The 14,440-nt window shown below is 39.9% G+C and overlaps 1 protein-coding gene across 1 annotated transcript; it reads left to right on the forward strand.

The window, feature by feature from the left end:
* Positions 1–1,078: 1,078 nt before the first annotated feature.
* On the forward strand, positions 1,079–12,631 carry LOC310987195 (aminopeptidase N-like; the record flags this gene model as incomplete). Its single annotated transcript, XM_083973388.1, has 21 exons — positions 1,079–1,376; positions 2,248–2,554; positions 2,782–2,924; positions 3,119–3,255; positions 3,803–3,929; positions 4,444–4,598; positions 5,147–5,260; positions 5,363–5,506; positions 5,717–5,782; positions 6,116–6,181; positions 6,305–6,477; positions 7,807–7,883; positions 8,228–8,361; positions 8,476–8,531; positions 8,806–8,953; positions 9,068–9,159; positions 10,387–10,494; positions 10,626–10,793; positions 10,909–11,049; positions 12,095–12,176; positions 12,461–12,631. 21 exons carry the CDS (start codon positions 1,079–1,081, stop codon positions 12,629–12,631), a joined length of 2,907 nt encoding a protein of 968 aa, XP_083829514.1.
* Between the last annotated feature and the right edge of the window lie 1,809 nt (positions 12,632–14,440).

Consider the following 14,440-nt stretch of genomic DNA (forward strand, 5'->3'; position numbering starts at 1 on the left):
ACTGACTGCAGGCGGCCCTGGTTTGAATCCCGCATCGAGCTGCCCTTTCCTTTTCCATGTCATTCACCCCCTCTCTGCCTCCCCATTTCCTGTCTCTTTCTCGACTATGTGCTTTCCATTAAAGGTGAAAAAGCCCCAAAAATATACAAATATATATATATATATATTTTAATTTCACCTTTAATTTAATAGTTAATGTAAGCTATAGTTTACATAATTCATATGAAAGTCAGAGTTTGAAATTGGAAAACAGGCTGAGATCATTCAGTCACCTTTGTAATCCATTGTGTGTTTCCAAAGTGCTAATACTAGCAAATGTAAGAAACAGATGGCATCTCTGAGACGTTATAAAAGTTCAGTTGCTGTTTTACCTGGGAGGGTTTACGGCTACAAATAGATCTCACCTGTTATTCTCTCTCTTCCCTCTAATGACTTTACAGCTGTGACTGAAACAATGTTCATAAAATGGTAGGATTACGGTAAAGTACTCTGTTAAAATATAACTATATGATTATAAACCATTTGGAGATTACTGAGGCAGGAACAAAAGGAGCAACAACACTGCTATATTCTTCCCAGTCAGGAATGTAGATGAATGAAATGCTGCACTGCACTTAAATATTTATATTATATATATGTACAACCCCTCTGTGTGTTGCATATTGTGCATATTCATATTTGCACTGTTGATGTTAACTGCTAACTTATATATTTAACCTTCAAGGACAAGAGCTTGGTATCGATCTTCTCATCAGATTTTCTTGGGACAGAGTGAATAATGTAATAATTTCCCCACTAGCCAGGCTGTTCCTTTGTGACGTGTTGTTGGTGTGATTCCTCCTGTTGAAAAGATTCACATTTCAAATTCCTCTTACAGTGAAATCACTGGTCTGTAATTGTCAGTATGAATGGGCTGATGTCTTGACGAGGTGAGGTGGGTATTTACAATCTCACTGTTAATGAATCACCTGTCACTGTGAATGGGTGGGGGTGTTGCTACAGTACCTATGGCTACATATAAAAGTCACCTTCCACTCATGCTCTGTCTTGGTGTGGGGCTTCAACGCAGGCAGAAAAAATGGGGAAAGGATTTTTCATTAGTAAACCTGTTGGGGTGGTGGGTATCATCTTGGGCGCAGGGGCTGTGGCAACAATCATAGCTCTGTCTGTTGTTTACTCACAGGAAAAAGATAAAAATAATGAAGTCTCACCAACTGATGGAGGAACAACGTCTAAACCCCCTATTACAACTCCACCATCCAATGAACCTTGGGACAAGTATCGACTACCTAAGAGCCTGGTGCCGGACAACTATCATGTCACCCTGTGGCCAAGACTGACCGAAGATCCAACGACTAAACTCTACATCTTTACTGGTAAGTCTTTACAAGTCTGATCCTCTGAAGCCAGGTGGTTTTCTGTTGTACAAAGCCATTGGTTTCACATGGGATCCAGAGTCTAAATCTGCCTTCCTTGGTTAGCAATATTTAAAACCTCCTCTCAAAGCATTTATTTTAGATGAGAAAGATTTCAGATAAAGGATATTAGAGGCTTAAAACAGCTTGAGGAAGGTATGATGTAGAAAGAAACTCTCATCTCCAGAGTCTCCCCTAACTCCAGACTCCAGTCTCATGAATCACAGTTCTATGGCTGTATATACGTACGTATATGTACAGTATAGCCCTATAGCTTCTTGATTCATCTGCATGTATATACTCAAATCTACACCTAATCCGCCGATACAGATTTGTGTAGAGAGACTGCGCTTGGTCTATTAAATTCTATAGTAGCTATACTGTATAACCTGTACCTAACCTCTACATATGTACAAGCTTTAAATTTGCTTTTACACAAACCACAACATGCAGAATTCAGATTCAGCCTGACAGTTTAGTTGACTAAGTCCTAGCTCACTCATTTTTTTGGGGCACTTTATAGATATACTTTACAAACAAACAAACATCTTAGATAATGTTCAGGTTTTGCAATGGTTAATTCAGCTAAACACGAAGGATACTTTTCTTGGCCCATAAAGGAAATCTTCAACTTCACCAGCACAAAATCCTTTTCATGAATGATTTCACAGTAAGTGGACACTGCTTCGTCTTAAGGGTCAGCTCAGCCGTACAATGAGATCTTTCTCTGTTACTGCAGTCAGAAGAAATCTGAGCACACAGGTCAAGGTTAGGTAGAGCTTTGTTTTCTTACTCCTGCTCATGACATGTAAATTGATTCACATTGTTTCAGGTGAGTCCACCGTGGAGTTTGCAGTGGCAGAGGACACTGACCTGATTCTTATCCACTCGAATAAACTCAACTACACCAAACTAGAGAACGGCCATTTGGCAAGGCTCACTCCCGTCAGCAGTGGAGCCGAAGCTGTCTCAATCAAGACTTCCTGGCGCCAGCCTACAACTCAGTACCTGGTCCTACAGTTGAATGGTAAACTTAAAAAGGACCACAAGTACCAACTCTACACCAACTTCACTGGAGAGCTGGCTGATGACCTGGGCGGCTTCTACAGGAGTGAATACATAGAGAATGGAAAGCCAAAGTATGTGCATCTTGTGACAGATTTGGTTTTCAAACACAACTAAAGTCAAACAGAGTCTCAGACATTGTACTGTAGCAGCAAGAGATATCCCAAATGAGTTCTCACTCACAATTTACAGTATTTCCTATGAATTTTCTTCAATTTGGTCCTAATAAAACTCTTAATTAATAATAAAATCTTGTGTTGATTCCTCAAACACTAAGCTTCATTTGTCTGTTTCCTGTCAGGGTTGTTGCTACAACTCAGATGCAGCCAACAGATGCAAGAAAGGCTTTCCCCTGCTTTGACGAGCCAGCAATGAAAGCTATTTTCCACATCACTCTGATCCACGACCAAGGAACTGTAGCCCTGTCCAACGGCAAGGAAAAAGGTTTGTTGCACTTCATTGATAATCGAACAGAATGATTTTTTTTACTGTTTCCAACAAAATCTAATTAATGTACAATATGAAGAAGAGAATACCTGACTTTTTTTTTTTTTAAAGCAAACCTTGTTCCTCTGAACAGACAGAAATAAGAAAAACAAAATCAATTAAAAAATGATTCTTACCATTCTCTTCTACAGAATCGAGCAGCGTCGTCATCAATGGCAAGACCCTTCAGAAGACAGTTTTTGAGCCAACTAAAAAAATGTCCACCTACCTGCTGGCATTCATCGTCAGCGACTTTACCTTCATCCATAACACCATCGGCGACGTTTTGGTACTTCACCTTCCCTCTTTCATGAATACAGCTTTTATTTACAAGTAACTTTTCAGTTTCTGAAAAGGTGTCATTTTTGTACTGTTATCGTACCACTTTGGGCACCAAAATCACAGGGATTTTTAATCCAACTCATAGTAAAGACGTTGTTCGCCTTTGCTTCATTTGCTCTTAAGAACAGACAAATAATTATTTCTGTAAATCATTGTTTGCTTGTTGTTGAGCTTAGCATAGTGTACAATAACAGACCAGTCTTAGATTGATGGAGATAAACTAGAGTTAAACTTGATGCTTTGTTAATCTTCACGACAAAAAGCATATATTCACATTAACATTGTCAAATTTGAAAAAAAGTACCCTTGAAAAGACACTGCTGCACTAAGCAGTGTATATATTCAAGATAATTGTGCTGAAGTAGTACATACTGTATACATGGATATGTTACATATCCATGGCTTCTGACTCGGATATTCCAGCTAACAACAGAAATGTACATCATCACTCTGCCTGATGCGTTCTATCATGTGTGTTGTTTTTTTGTGTTTAGATCCGTATCTTTGCCCGGAAACCTGCTATAGATGCAGGGCAGGGACAGTATGCCCTCAACAAAACCGGTCCCATCCTCAAGTTCTTTGAGGAATATTACGATTCCCCATACCCTTTGCCTAAGTCTGGTAAGTCTGCCATATGTATGAATGAAAGTAGGGCCAGTTTACCTGCTCAGGTATAGATACAATAATGCTCTGATATGAACTATTACTTTCCCCACAGTGGTCTGGAGTTATTGCAGTCAGGTTTATTGCTGTCATTGTGTCGATTCATTATAAAAAAAGTGCTGTGTCAAGATTTTTGAAAACAGACTTATCTGCTTGAAGCTCTTCATTTTGAATTTTTACAACTGGACTTTGGAAGCTGGTAGAAGATCACATGCACAGAGATAAACCTCATGACATGATTGTTTTAAAGTCTTTCATGATATTATCACCCATCTTCACCCAGCTTGTTGTCTAGCTCACAGAGCACAGTCCCTGATTTGTCTTCTATCCACATTACATTGTAACACTTGTGCAGTTACAACTCAGTTTTTTTCCTTTTACAGCCACAAATTATTTAATTAACCACAAATATCTTTTCTCTTCTCTTCTCTTCTCTCTCTCTCTCTCTCTCTCTCTCTCTTCCTCCTTGCAGATCAGATCGCTCTGCCAGACTTTAATGCTGGAGCCATGGAGAACTGGGGTCTGATCACATACAGAGAGACAGCATTGCTCTATGACGAAGAGTTTTCATCCAACTCCAACAAAGAGAGGATTGCTACCATCATTGCTCATGAACTGGCTCACATGGTTAGATTTGAACACAATGCAAACTCTAACACTTCAGCGCAGTAGCTGATATTTCTGTTATTACATATGGAGGCCATGGCATCCAGATTAAGGTCCTTTTTCTAGTAAAATACCCAAACATACTCACAGAAAAAATCACAGCCATGAGAATAACCCATCTCTTCACATGGCACCATAGCAACACTGATCTATTCTCAATGCTGGATTTGAGAGTATGGGCAGTAGGAAGGACAATGTCCTGTCCAAATCTGTACAGTATGGTGTTATAAACGATTTGGTTGTTGGGGAGAGATAAACTGACTAAACACTGGCAGTGAAAAGTAAACAGTCTTTTCTCCCCATCTCCTCATATCATAGTAGGCAATGGCCCAATATGTGAAGTGTCTTAGAGGTACAATGATGGGCTTTTCCTACTCTGTGCTGCACCTGGGTATTCTAATACACTTTTGAAGTAGTGGGAAAAATCTTTAACACCAAATTAAAATAGTTTTCTTAATATGACTTTGACTTCTTATCCATTCATTATTTTCTCTGTGCTGTCCTTGTAGTGGTTTGGTAATCTGGTGACCATGACGTGGTGGAATGACCTGTGGCTGAATGAAGGCTTTGCCTCTTATGTTGAGTACCTGGGAGCAGACGAAGCTGAACCCGAATGGAATGTGGTGAGGAGTAATGTCAACGATCGTAACAGTTTAATGCTGGTTGATGGTGCTGACAGTGATCAGCAGAGTTGTGAGCAAGCTTTCTAATTTGTCTCCAAACAGAAAGACCTCATCGTGCTCAATGATGTCCACAGGGTGTTTGCTGTGGATGCCTTGGCCTCCTCTCACCCACTGTCCTCCAAAGAAGAGGACATCCAGAGACCAGAACAGATCAGCGAACTGTTTGATGCCATCTCATACAGCAAGGTGACCCCTCTCTCTCTGTCTCTTCCTTCCTCCCTCCCTCTCACCCGTACAATGATGTTGTATCACCTCTGGAAACATATACATAAACACCTTTTTCTTAACCTTGAATCAGCCTGAGAATTAGCAAAACATGTTGAGATCAGTCATGGCTCTGATGTCTTGCTGATCCAGAAAAGGAAAAACATTTCAAATGTGTGTGTTCACCCTCAGGGAGCATCTGTCCTGAGGATGTTGTCGGATTTCTTGACTGAAGCCGTCTTCACGCAGGGACTCAGGGTAAGGACTTGCCAGTATTTACCTGAAGAAATGACCACATGCCACTGCAAGGCTTTATCCTTCTGACATAATGCACAGCGGATGCACAGTTCTTGACAAGAGGAGTTACAGGAAGGACTAAACTCAGCAGAGCAGAGAGTGGGGACAGGGGTGTGGGTCGGCTAAGAGCAGGTGGATGTCCTGCAGTATGAACATTTTATGAACCAGTATACAGACTTAAAAAGACATTTGATCAGAGTTTTGGTGTAGCTAAAAGGAAAAGTGTTTGACTTACAGCATTGTTCAACACAAAACATAGACTAACACCACTTTGTTTTCTCTGCCCTCCTGCAGACCTATCTGGATGAATACCAGTATGGGAACGCAGACTACAGAGACCTGTGGAAGCATCTGCAACAGGCACGTTCTCCTCTCCAGATGTTTTACACACAAAATTCAGCCGATGTGTTACTTCAAAGAACATTAGTTCAGTTCAGCATACCGCAAGCTGATAACTTTTTCCCTCTTTGTCCATTTCCACAGGCTGTTGATAATACTAGCACACCTCTACCTGGCACTGTCAACGACATCATGAACACCTGGGTGCTGCAGATGGGCTTTCCTGTGGTTACCATAAATACTACCAGTGGTATCCTAGAACAGAAACACTTCCTCCTGGACCCAGACTCTGTAGTCACAACTCCATCTCCCTTCGAGTGCGTACACTGGCTGACCTTCATTCACCTTTCCCACTAGACCAGTGAAATTATTCTATTTGTATATTCACACTTCTGAGCCTACTTCTGCTTATATTTATATTATTACTATTTTTCTTAAAGCAGAAGTGAGTGATATATTTGTGTTAATATAAGTCTTAAATAGTTATATCTTCCGACAGCAATCACTTACATAGAGTGTTTGGACTGAAACACGGGTCTCTCAGTCCCTCTGCTCTGCTCTGAGCCGAAGAGAAAACATTTATCGTATCCTACAGTTTTTATCCAATGAGGAGAGAGAACGGCATGCAGGGCTGTGTGTGCAGCCAAGGAACGCCGTGAATGTGGTGACGTAGCGACGAGGACTGTTATGGTGCGTTCAAGGAAACTCGTATTTTTCCGACCGTGAAGTGGTACCAGTTCGATCTGGTACGAGTTCACCGGTCGGAAGTTACGAGTGGCCGTTATAGTGACTTTCACCGGTAAAACAGGTCGGAAAAACACGAGTGGGTTGCCTGGAACGCTACAAAGTCGTAAGTTGTGACTTGAAGCTGTAATTTACGATTTCAAAAGCCTGCCTGGAACGCAGCATTAGCGAAAACGACCGGATCACTCACTTCTGCTTTAATATACAGTTCATTCAAATAAATTGGATTTGGTGACACAAACATGTTGGGGCAGAAATGCAATTCACTAAAGATAACTTTCTGATGAAAAAACAAGAAACTAATACAAATAACGTAAAGTAGTAGTAGTGCAAGTACATACAAATGACATAGGTCATTCACTTTTTGATAAGAGTGAAAAACAGAGTTGCAGTCCATTAGCATGTATAATTTTACCAGAATCCCTGAACCCAACCTATAGGATGGCACTGTTAAAGCAAGGCTGAGATTTTAACATGGCTTACAAAGGCCTCAGTGGCTGAAGGTATACAATATTTTCCGGGGGTCAAGGGCCAGTGGGAGCAGGGTGGCCATAATAATTCTTACACTGCTGCTAAGATTTATATTAAAGCCATATTTGTGGTTATAAGAACCAGAAACCAATTAGTTTCTTGTTTCTTCATTAGAAAGAAAGTCAAGTTATCTCTTTAGACATCAAATCACTGAATAGCCCAGAGAGGAGGCTGTGAGTCTCTCCTCTGGACTGATTGTTTTCTGAGTGATTGAATAAAATCATAACAGATTTACCATTCAGCAAAACCAAATGCTTCCAGGTCAGATGGTGGTTATGGTTACATGTGGGCGGGGCTTGGGGCCTGGTCGAGAGTGGAAACTGCTTTGTTGTGACATCAAAGATGTAACATAACACTTGTTTATCCTACAGTTATGAATGGATTGTCCCAATCACATGGATGAAGAATGACGCAGTCCAGGAGCAAATATGGCTGAAGGAAAAATCAGGTATAAGACACAGACCCCATCAACAACATGGAGACTTTGTGGTGACTTCTGTTTCTGACTGTTTAGTGATCAGTTTTATGTACATATTATTTAATTTCAAACTTTTTCAGTAATCAATTAAGTGAAACAGTACAACAGAAAACTAAGCAGCATATAGAGAATTGGAAATACAAGATTTTTTATACAACACATATCATGAGTGAAATAATCACACAGTCAACACCATGACTGAGTGTTTCCACATTAAACTGCAGTGAATCAATAAAGGTAATTTCCCTGCTGGAATCCAGAGAATAAACTAAAATGGCAATACTCATTAGCTCCAACCTCCCTGTTTTCTGTAGTCACAGACTCTCCGATGAAGACAACAGGGGTTGACTGGGTGGTGGCTAACCTCAACGTTACGGGTTACTACAGAGTCAACTATGATCAAGACAACTGGGACAAACTGCTGAATGTTTTGAGCTCGGATCACACTGTAAGACACAGTTGTCTGATGCACGTGATATTACCAACAACATAAAGTTATGCATAACCTTGATGTGAGTTGTTTCAGTGGAAGTGACGAGGGTATTTCTTTTGTTTTTTCAAGAAAATCCCATCGATCAACAGAGCCCAGTTGGTGGATGATGCCTTCAACCTGGCCAGGTGAGACCAGCTAGTATGATTTATATACTTTATATCATGTATAACATGATGATAGCAACAAAGGATCACCTTTTAACTAGTCACACACAACTATTTTGGTGTATTGTATGTCAAAAGATGCATTATTAATTAATTATGTGATTTAATAGTTTTGTAATTATTACAAAATATATAAGATGAAGAAGCTGTAGATCCAGTTGATTTATTTGTTTATATAACTATATAAGATGAAGAGGATGTAGATCCCATGCCTTTGTTGTCATAATCTCCACAGAGCGAAGATCATCTCTACAGTCCTGGCTCTCAGAACTACCAAGTACCTGCACAAGGAGAGAGACTACGTGCCCTGGGAATCAGTCCTGGGCAACCTGGACTTCTTCTACCTTATGTTTGACCGCACCGAGGTTTACGGCCCCATGCAGGTGTTTCCCTTTAGCCAAATACAACATATCCAAAGAATGGGACTATGAGGACTTAAATGATCTAATGTTTTTGAAAATGTCACATTTGTCTAACTCTATGCTCCTTGTTTTTAGGCTTATCTGAGGGAACAGGTAACCCCTCTGTTTAACTACTACAAGGATCAGACAGGCAACTGGAGCGACGTACCTAAGGGACACATGGACCAGTGAGTAAAGAGAAATTCATGTGAATCTAGATTGTACTTTCTACACAACGACAAAATAAGAACGTTAAACAGTGTTACTCTACTCTATATTCAGTTCATCTGCCAGCAGTAGAGGTCACCATACCATAGATATACAGTATATAATAAAGATGGTCACATGGACAATGCTTTTTAAGATGATCATAACCTTGGACTTATTTAAGTCAACTAAGGCTACATCTACACCGCAATTTTCTAAAATGGAGACTTACTGAACTGCTGCTGGACCTGTTTTAATTTTGAAAATGCTGACACCTACACTTGCTGCTTGATTCAGTCTTACCAGCCTTGACAGCCAGAGAAAACATCATGAATAATGAATTATAAGCATTATAAACCTTGTTGTCTCTGCTGGCAGCTGCTGTGCAGTTAAACTAACATTTTCATTGCAGTGTCTCATTCAGGTGTGATGTTATGTTAATGGTTAACTGTTCTAAATGGATCTGTATTAGTGTGGATGTAGCCACTCTCTGGTATTGGATCACCAATAGCTAACATTAGCACCATCATCGCTGTTCACTTACCAGTCTAGAAAAGCAATCATCTTCAAGGTAGCATACTAACCTTTCTAATAGTATTTACTGCAGCCTACCTGTGCTGAAGGTATGGATCTGCTCATGGACCATTACAACCTCATGTCACGTAAATGAAACAACGACAGTCATCACCCACCCCTGGCAAGAAACCACGTTACGTAGGCTGCAGAGAAAACGGCTGCTCTATCTATTCCATTTCATTTCCAGCCTTGTTTCCAAGCCTTAATGACATTGACAGAGCTCTGGTGTGACAAACAACTAGTTCTATAGCTGCTGTATTATACTGTAATACACTTGCTTACTATCTTAGGTTAGCATCAACACTGCTTTTAGTGCTCAATTATCTAAGAAAAACCATAACTGGCCTCATTGAGGTGCATTTTACAGCCATGTCGCTGTTAAGCACTCAGTTCAGTACATTACTGTTATGGATGGTACCATAAAAATGTTGAAATGGAACACTAAAAGGCAGAATCAAGCATCTGGTGTTTCAACAATGAATCATATAAGCCCCTAACAACAAAAAACAGCCAAATGTTGTATCTCCTGCTGTTACACAAACACCTTCTGCCTTTGTTCCCCCGGTTTTCTCGGAAGGTTTTCTCCCCAGGCTTCTGTTAATTCTCCTCCTTCCCATGTCTCCTTTCTTCAGGTACAATGAGGTGAATGCCATCAGCCTGGCTTGCAGGACAGGCCTCAAGGATTGCCAGGATCTGACCACAACATGGTTCAAGAACTGGATGGACACAGAGATTAACCGGTGAGTGTCCACATAATCCCAATTGTGGAACTTCTTTTTCTCCTGTCCTCTATCTTAATTTATCTCTTCTGTGGTTAAAGTGCAACCATCTTCATCATCTACCAAACTTTAATGATGTTGTCTGTCTTCAGGATCCACCCCAACCTTCGCTCCACAGTGTACTGCAATGCCATTGCGGCAGGTGGTGCACCAGAGTGGGAGTTTGCTTGGTCCAAATTTCAGAACGCCACCATCGCTAGTGAAGCTGACAAACTCCGCTATGCCCTCTCCTGCACAAAGCAGCCGTGGCTGCTCAACAGGTCTGCTCACAGTCTGTCTTGTAAACACAATTGCACAGTATAGCTACTATGATGCATAACTGACGTTTACTCACGTCTATACTCTCTCCCTGTTGCATTGCTTTTACCCTCTCAGATACCTGGAGTACACTCTGAATCCAGAGTTTGTCCGAAAGCAGGATGCCACTTCCACCATTGTCTACATTGCCGGCAACGTGGTCGGACAGTCCCTGGCGTGGGACTTTGTCAGAGCTCGATGGCCATACATTTTCACTCAGTAAGTACATCAGTACTTTTTATTATCCTGTTAAAATGAGTCACAAGGTGTCTTGTTTTTCAACATGAACCAACTGCTCAGCATTTCAATTCGTCCACAACGTGACAAGTTTAAAGGCTTTACAGTTGTGAGTTAGGGGTATTATGATGTGTTAGATAACACATCTCTGAGTCAGGCAAAGTTACATATTAAAAGATCCAACATAATTATATGATAGATGATAAACATCTTTACTGTCAGGTTTTACTGTCTGGAAGAGCTTTTATTGACTGAGCATGCCAAGAGTAATTCAACCTTTTTCAGATAACCTTTGATCTCCACCCATAAACCTCTGCAAAAACATAAGCAATTCTTTATTTCTAGCTCCATTACAATAGAGTTGCTTTATTCATACATAATATGATGTGATAATTTAATAATCCTAGTTCAATTCAAATGCTGTACACATTTACTCTCAGTATGTCCCAGGAATAGTAGATTGATCATTTCGCGAGTTTACGAGTTTATAAGCCTATACCTTCAAGATAAGAAGTGACAAGGTAAAGAGACACAGGAAAAAAGACAAAAAACAATAGAAAAGCACAAATCAAAACAGATTTCCAAACATGTTATTAAAAAAACAATGTCCTCGCACTATTTGTACCCCAATGCTAACACGCCTTGTTAAAATATTTACCTGAGAGATGATAAGCAGAAAGCAGTGAATGACTGACAAAGACATTGATTGATCTCACACAGAAAGTAAATGATTGAAGGTTCTAAATGTAGCATTCTGAAAACCTTGTCTGTACGGAGCTGGTAAACAAAAAAAATTCTTTAAGCTGCATGTGTTGGCAACCAAAAATATTTTTATTATAATAATACATTTCCTCATATTCTTAATTATGGAACCTAAAATGTTTATCTTGAATGTGCTCTTAATATAATTTCATTTTGTTTCAACCCAGTTCTCAGTGAACAAATGTTAATCTTTAAGGGACTAAAACTTTATCTTGCCTAAAGGTCCTGCGTATTTCTTATGTCTTGGTTTTGTTTTCACTCACAGGTACGGTGGTGGCTCGTTCTCCTTCTCCAACCTCGTCAACGGAGTCACTGAGCGCTTCTCCACTGAATTTGAGCTTAAGCAGGTGAGATATTCTAGTCACAGTTCTCATTGAAATAACACAGACCTGGTGGTTTGCTTTCAGGGATTTTTATGTTATGTTCCAGATTGTGGATTGGTTAGGTTTATTCTGATATTATATTTAATGTGAACAACATCAGGTTTGATCAAGACCTAAGACTTTCTCTAGTCTAAGGGACAAATACCAACGTCAAGACTTTATGTCCAGTATAATATCTGAATGAAGCTCACAGTCAATCACAGTCTAAATCACAGTGACTCATGTTAATTTTCTGTTTGCCTTGACAGCTGGAGCAGTTCAAAGCAGATAATGCTGACGTTGGTTTTGGCTCTGGGACTTTGGCAGTGGATCAGTCCATTGAGAGAACACGTGCCAACATTAATTGGATTGCAGAGAACAAGGATAACGTTCTGGAGTGGTTTGACAATGAAATAAAGACTGAGGAGGCCTTGTACTAGACCTTTATTTACTCCATGCAAATTCACAATGTTGTTGTACCTCTATGTAAAAAAATAATTACATGTGTTTCATGTCCTTCCAAGCAGAAACATAATTACATTAGATTAAGTTTTGATACTTAAAGTTAAACATTTACTGTTGTTGTTTGATGTTTTATACATAGCAGTCATAAATATAATCTAGATTACGTCCCTGAAATGACAGATTTGCAGATGAGAGGATTATGAGAAAATATTTTTATTATTTTGCGTAATATTTTAAAACCTGTTCTCACATTACGGCATCGTGTTACCACAAGATTTATTAATGTCAGCACATAATGTATCTTCTGTTTCTATCAGATGAAAAAACATCAAATTTACTGTATTTTATACCTTATTTTTATCTGTATTTAATTGTGATCCTTTAAAGTAACAATGCTGTTTTTGTTTTTGTTTTTTTTTCAACATTCCACTTCACCTGCTGTAATTTCTGACAGTGACTGTTTGAGAAAATTTTGGATGATAATTTAAGATGTTCTTTTATTTATTGGTCGACATTTGCAAGAGCTTTGTTTTTCTCTGACCTTGACAGCTGGCTGCTATTAGCAACAACCTTTGGATGGAGAAAGTGGTGAACCTCTAACAGTCCCAAGGTGCCTGCCTGTCTGTCTGTCTGTTCAGATCTAACAAATAAAGCTGTGACTGCACTAAACAAATGCTGAACTCATAATTAACCAGCTCCACCTTCTTGCAGTCATCTTTTTTGGGTCCTCTGCAAAACATCCACCATATTTAAAGTTGATCCAATGAGTCTGACAGACGGACAGATGGATTAAGCTGAACATGAGAAGTGACTATATAATGTTGTAAACTGTACATGATGTAATAGTTGCACTTTTAAAAATAAAAATTATAATTCTTCAATTCTCTGTCTACAGGATGTTGTTGTGTGCGACATACAGTATAACTTTGCTGTATATATACTGTATATACGTTTTTCACATAGTGAAATCACACATCTATCCTGTGGTGACACTGGGATTTCTTTAGATATTTCAAATCAACACTTTGAGATTAAGCGCAATTTTTACTTTTGCGATCTGTTGAGTCTTTCCGGTTCCTCACCAGTCTCTGTACCGATCCCCCCCCCCCCCCCCCCCACCACCACCACCACTACCACCACCACCTCCATGTCCTGACAGTCAGCTGAACAGCACTAAAGGTTTGACATGTGAACACTGTGTACAAAGTAAAATGTTTACATCCTCATTCTCAGCAGATTTACAGCCAATATGCAAACATTCACTAAAATGTTATTATAGATAATTCATCACACTGGGTGTGTGTGTGTGTTTGGAGAAGGGGATGATGGGGTGTTGTGACAGTCACTTCTGTATAACAGTTGTCATTTACCTGAAGAAGCCGTTTCTGTGAGCAGGTGGTCTCACTGTGGATCTGTACCCGTGCTGTTTCTTAGAGTATACTAAAGGGCATCCCGTAATGTGAGGCTGAGACCCCAGTTGACACACCCATCCCCACTGCTTCAGCTACAGATCATCTCCACGTCGCTCTGTCTCCAGTTCATCCACCTAATGAGAGAGCTGTTCGGTAAAAGGGACTATTCATCTTATGCCTGTTAATCACTCAGGGATGGAAGTTTGGGGGCACTAGCATTGAGAGGTTGTTGTTTGTATATTATCCAGTTCGATTACGACCTGTAAGGACATTTAACCACCATATGCTGAAAAATGTTAAGAGGGCTAGTAAAGAAGATTCCATCCCTGTAACCCATGAGGATGCTTTCCAGATCAGGGCCGCACAAGGTCT

Source organism: Trachurus trachurus (genome assembly GCF_905171665.1).
Source record: "Trachurus trachurus genome assembly, chromosome: 6".
Taxonomy (NCBI): Eukaryota; Metazoa; Chordata; class Actinopteri; order Carangiformes; family Carangidae; genus Trachurus; species Trachurus trachurus.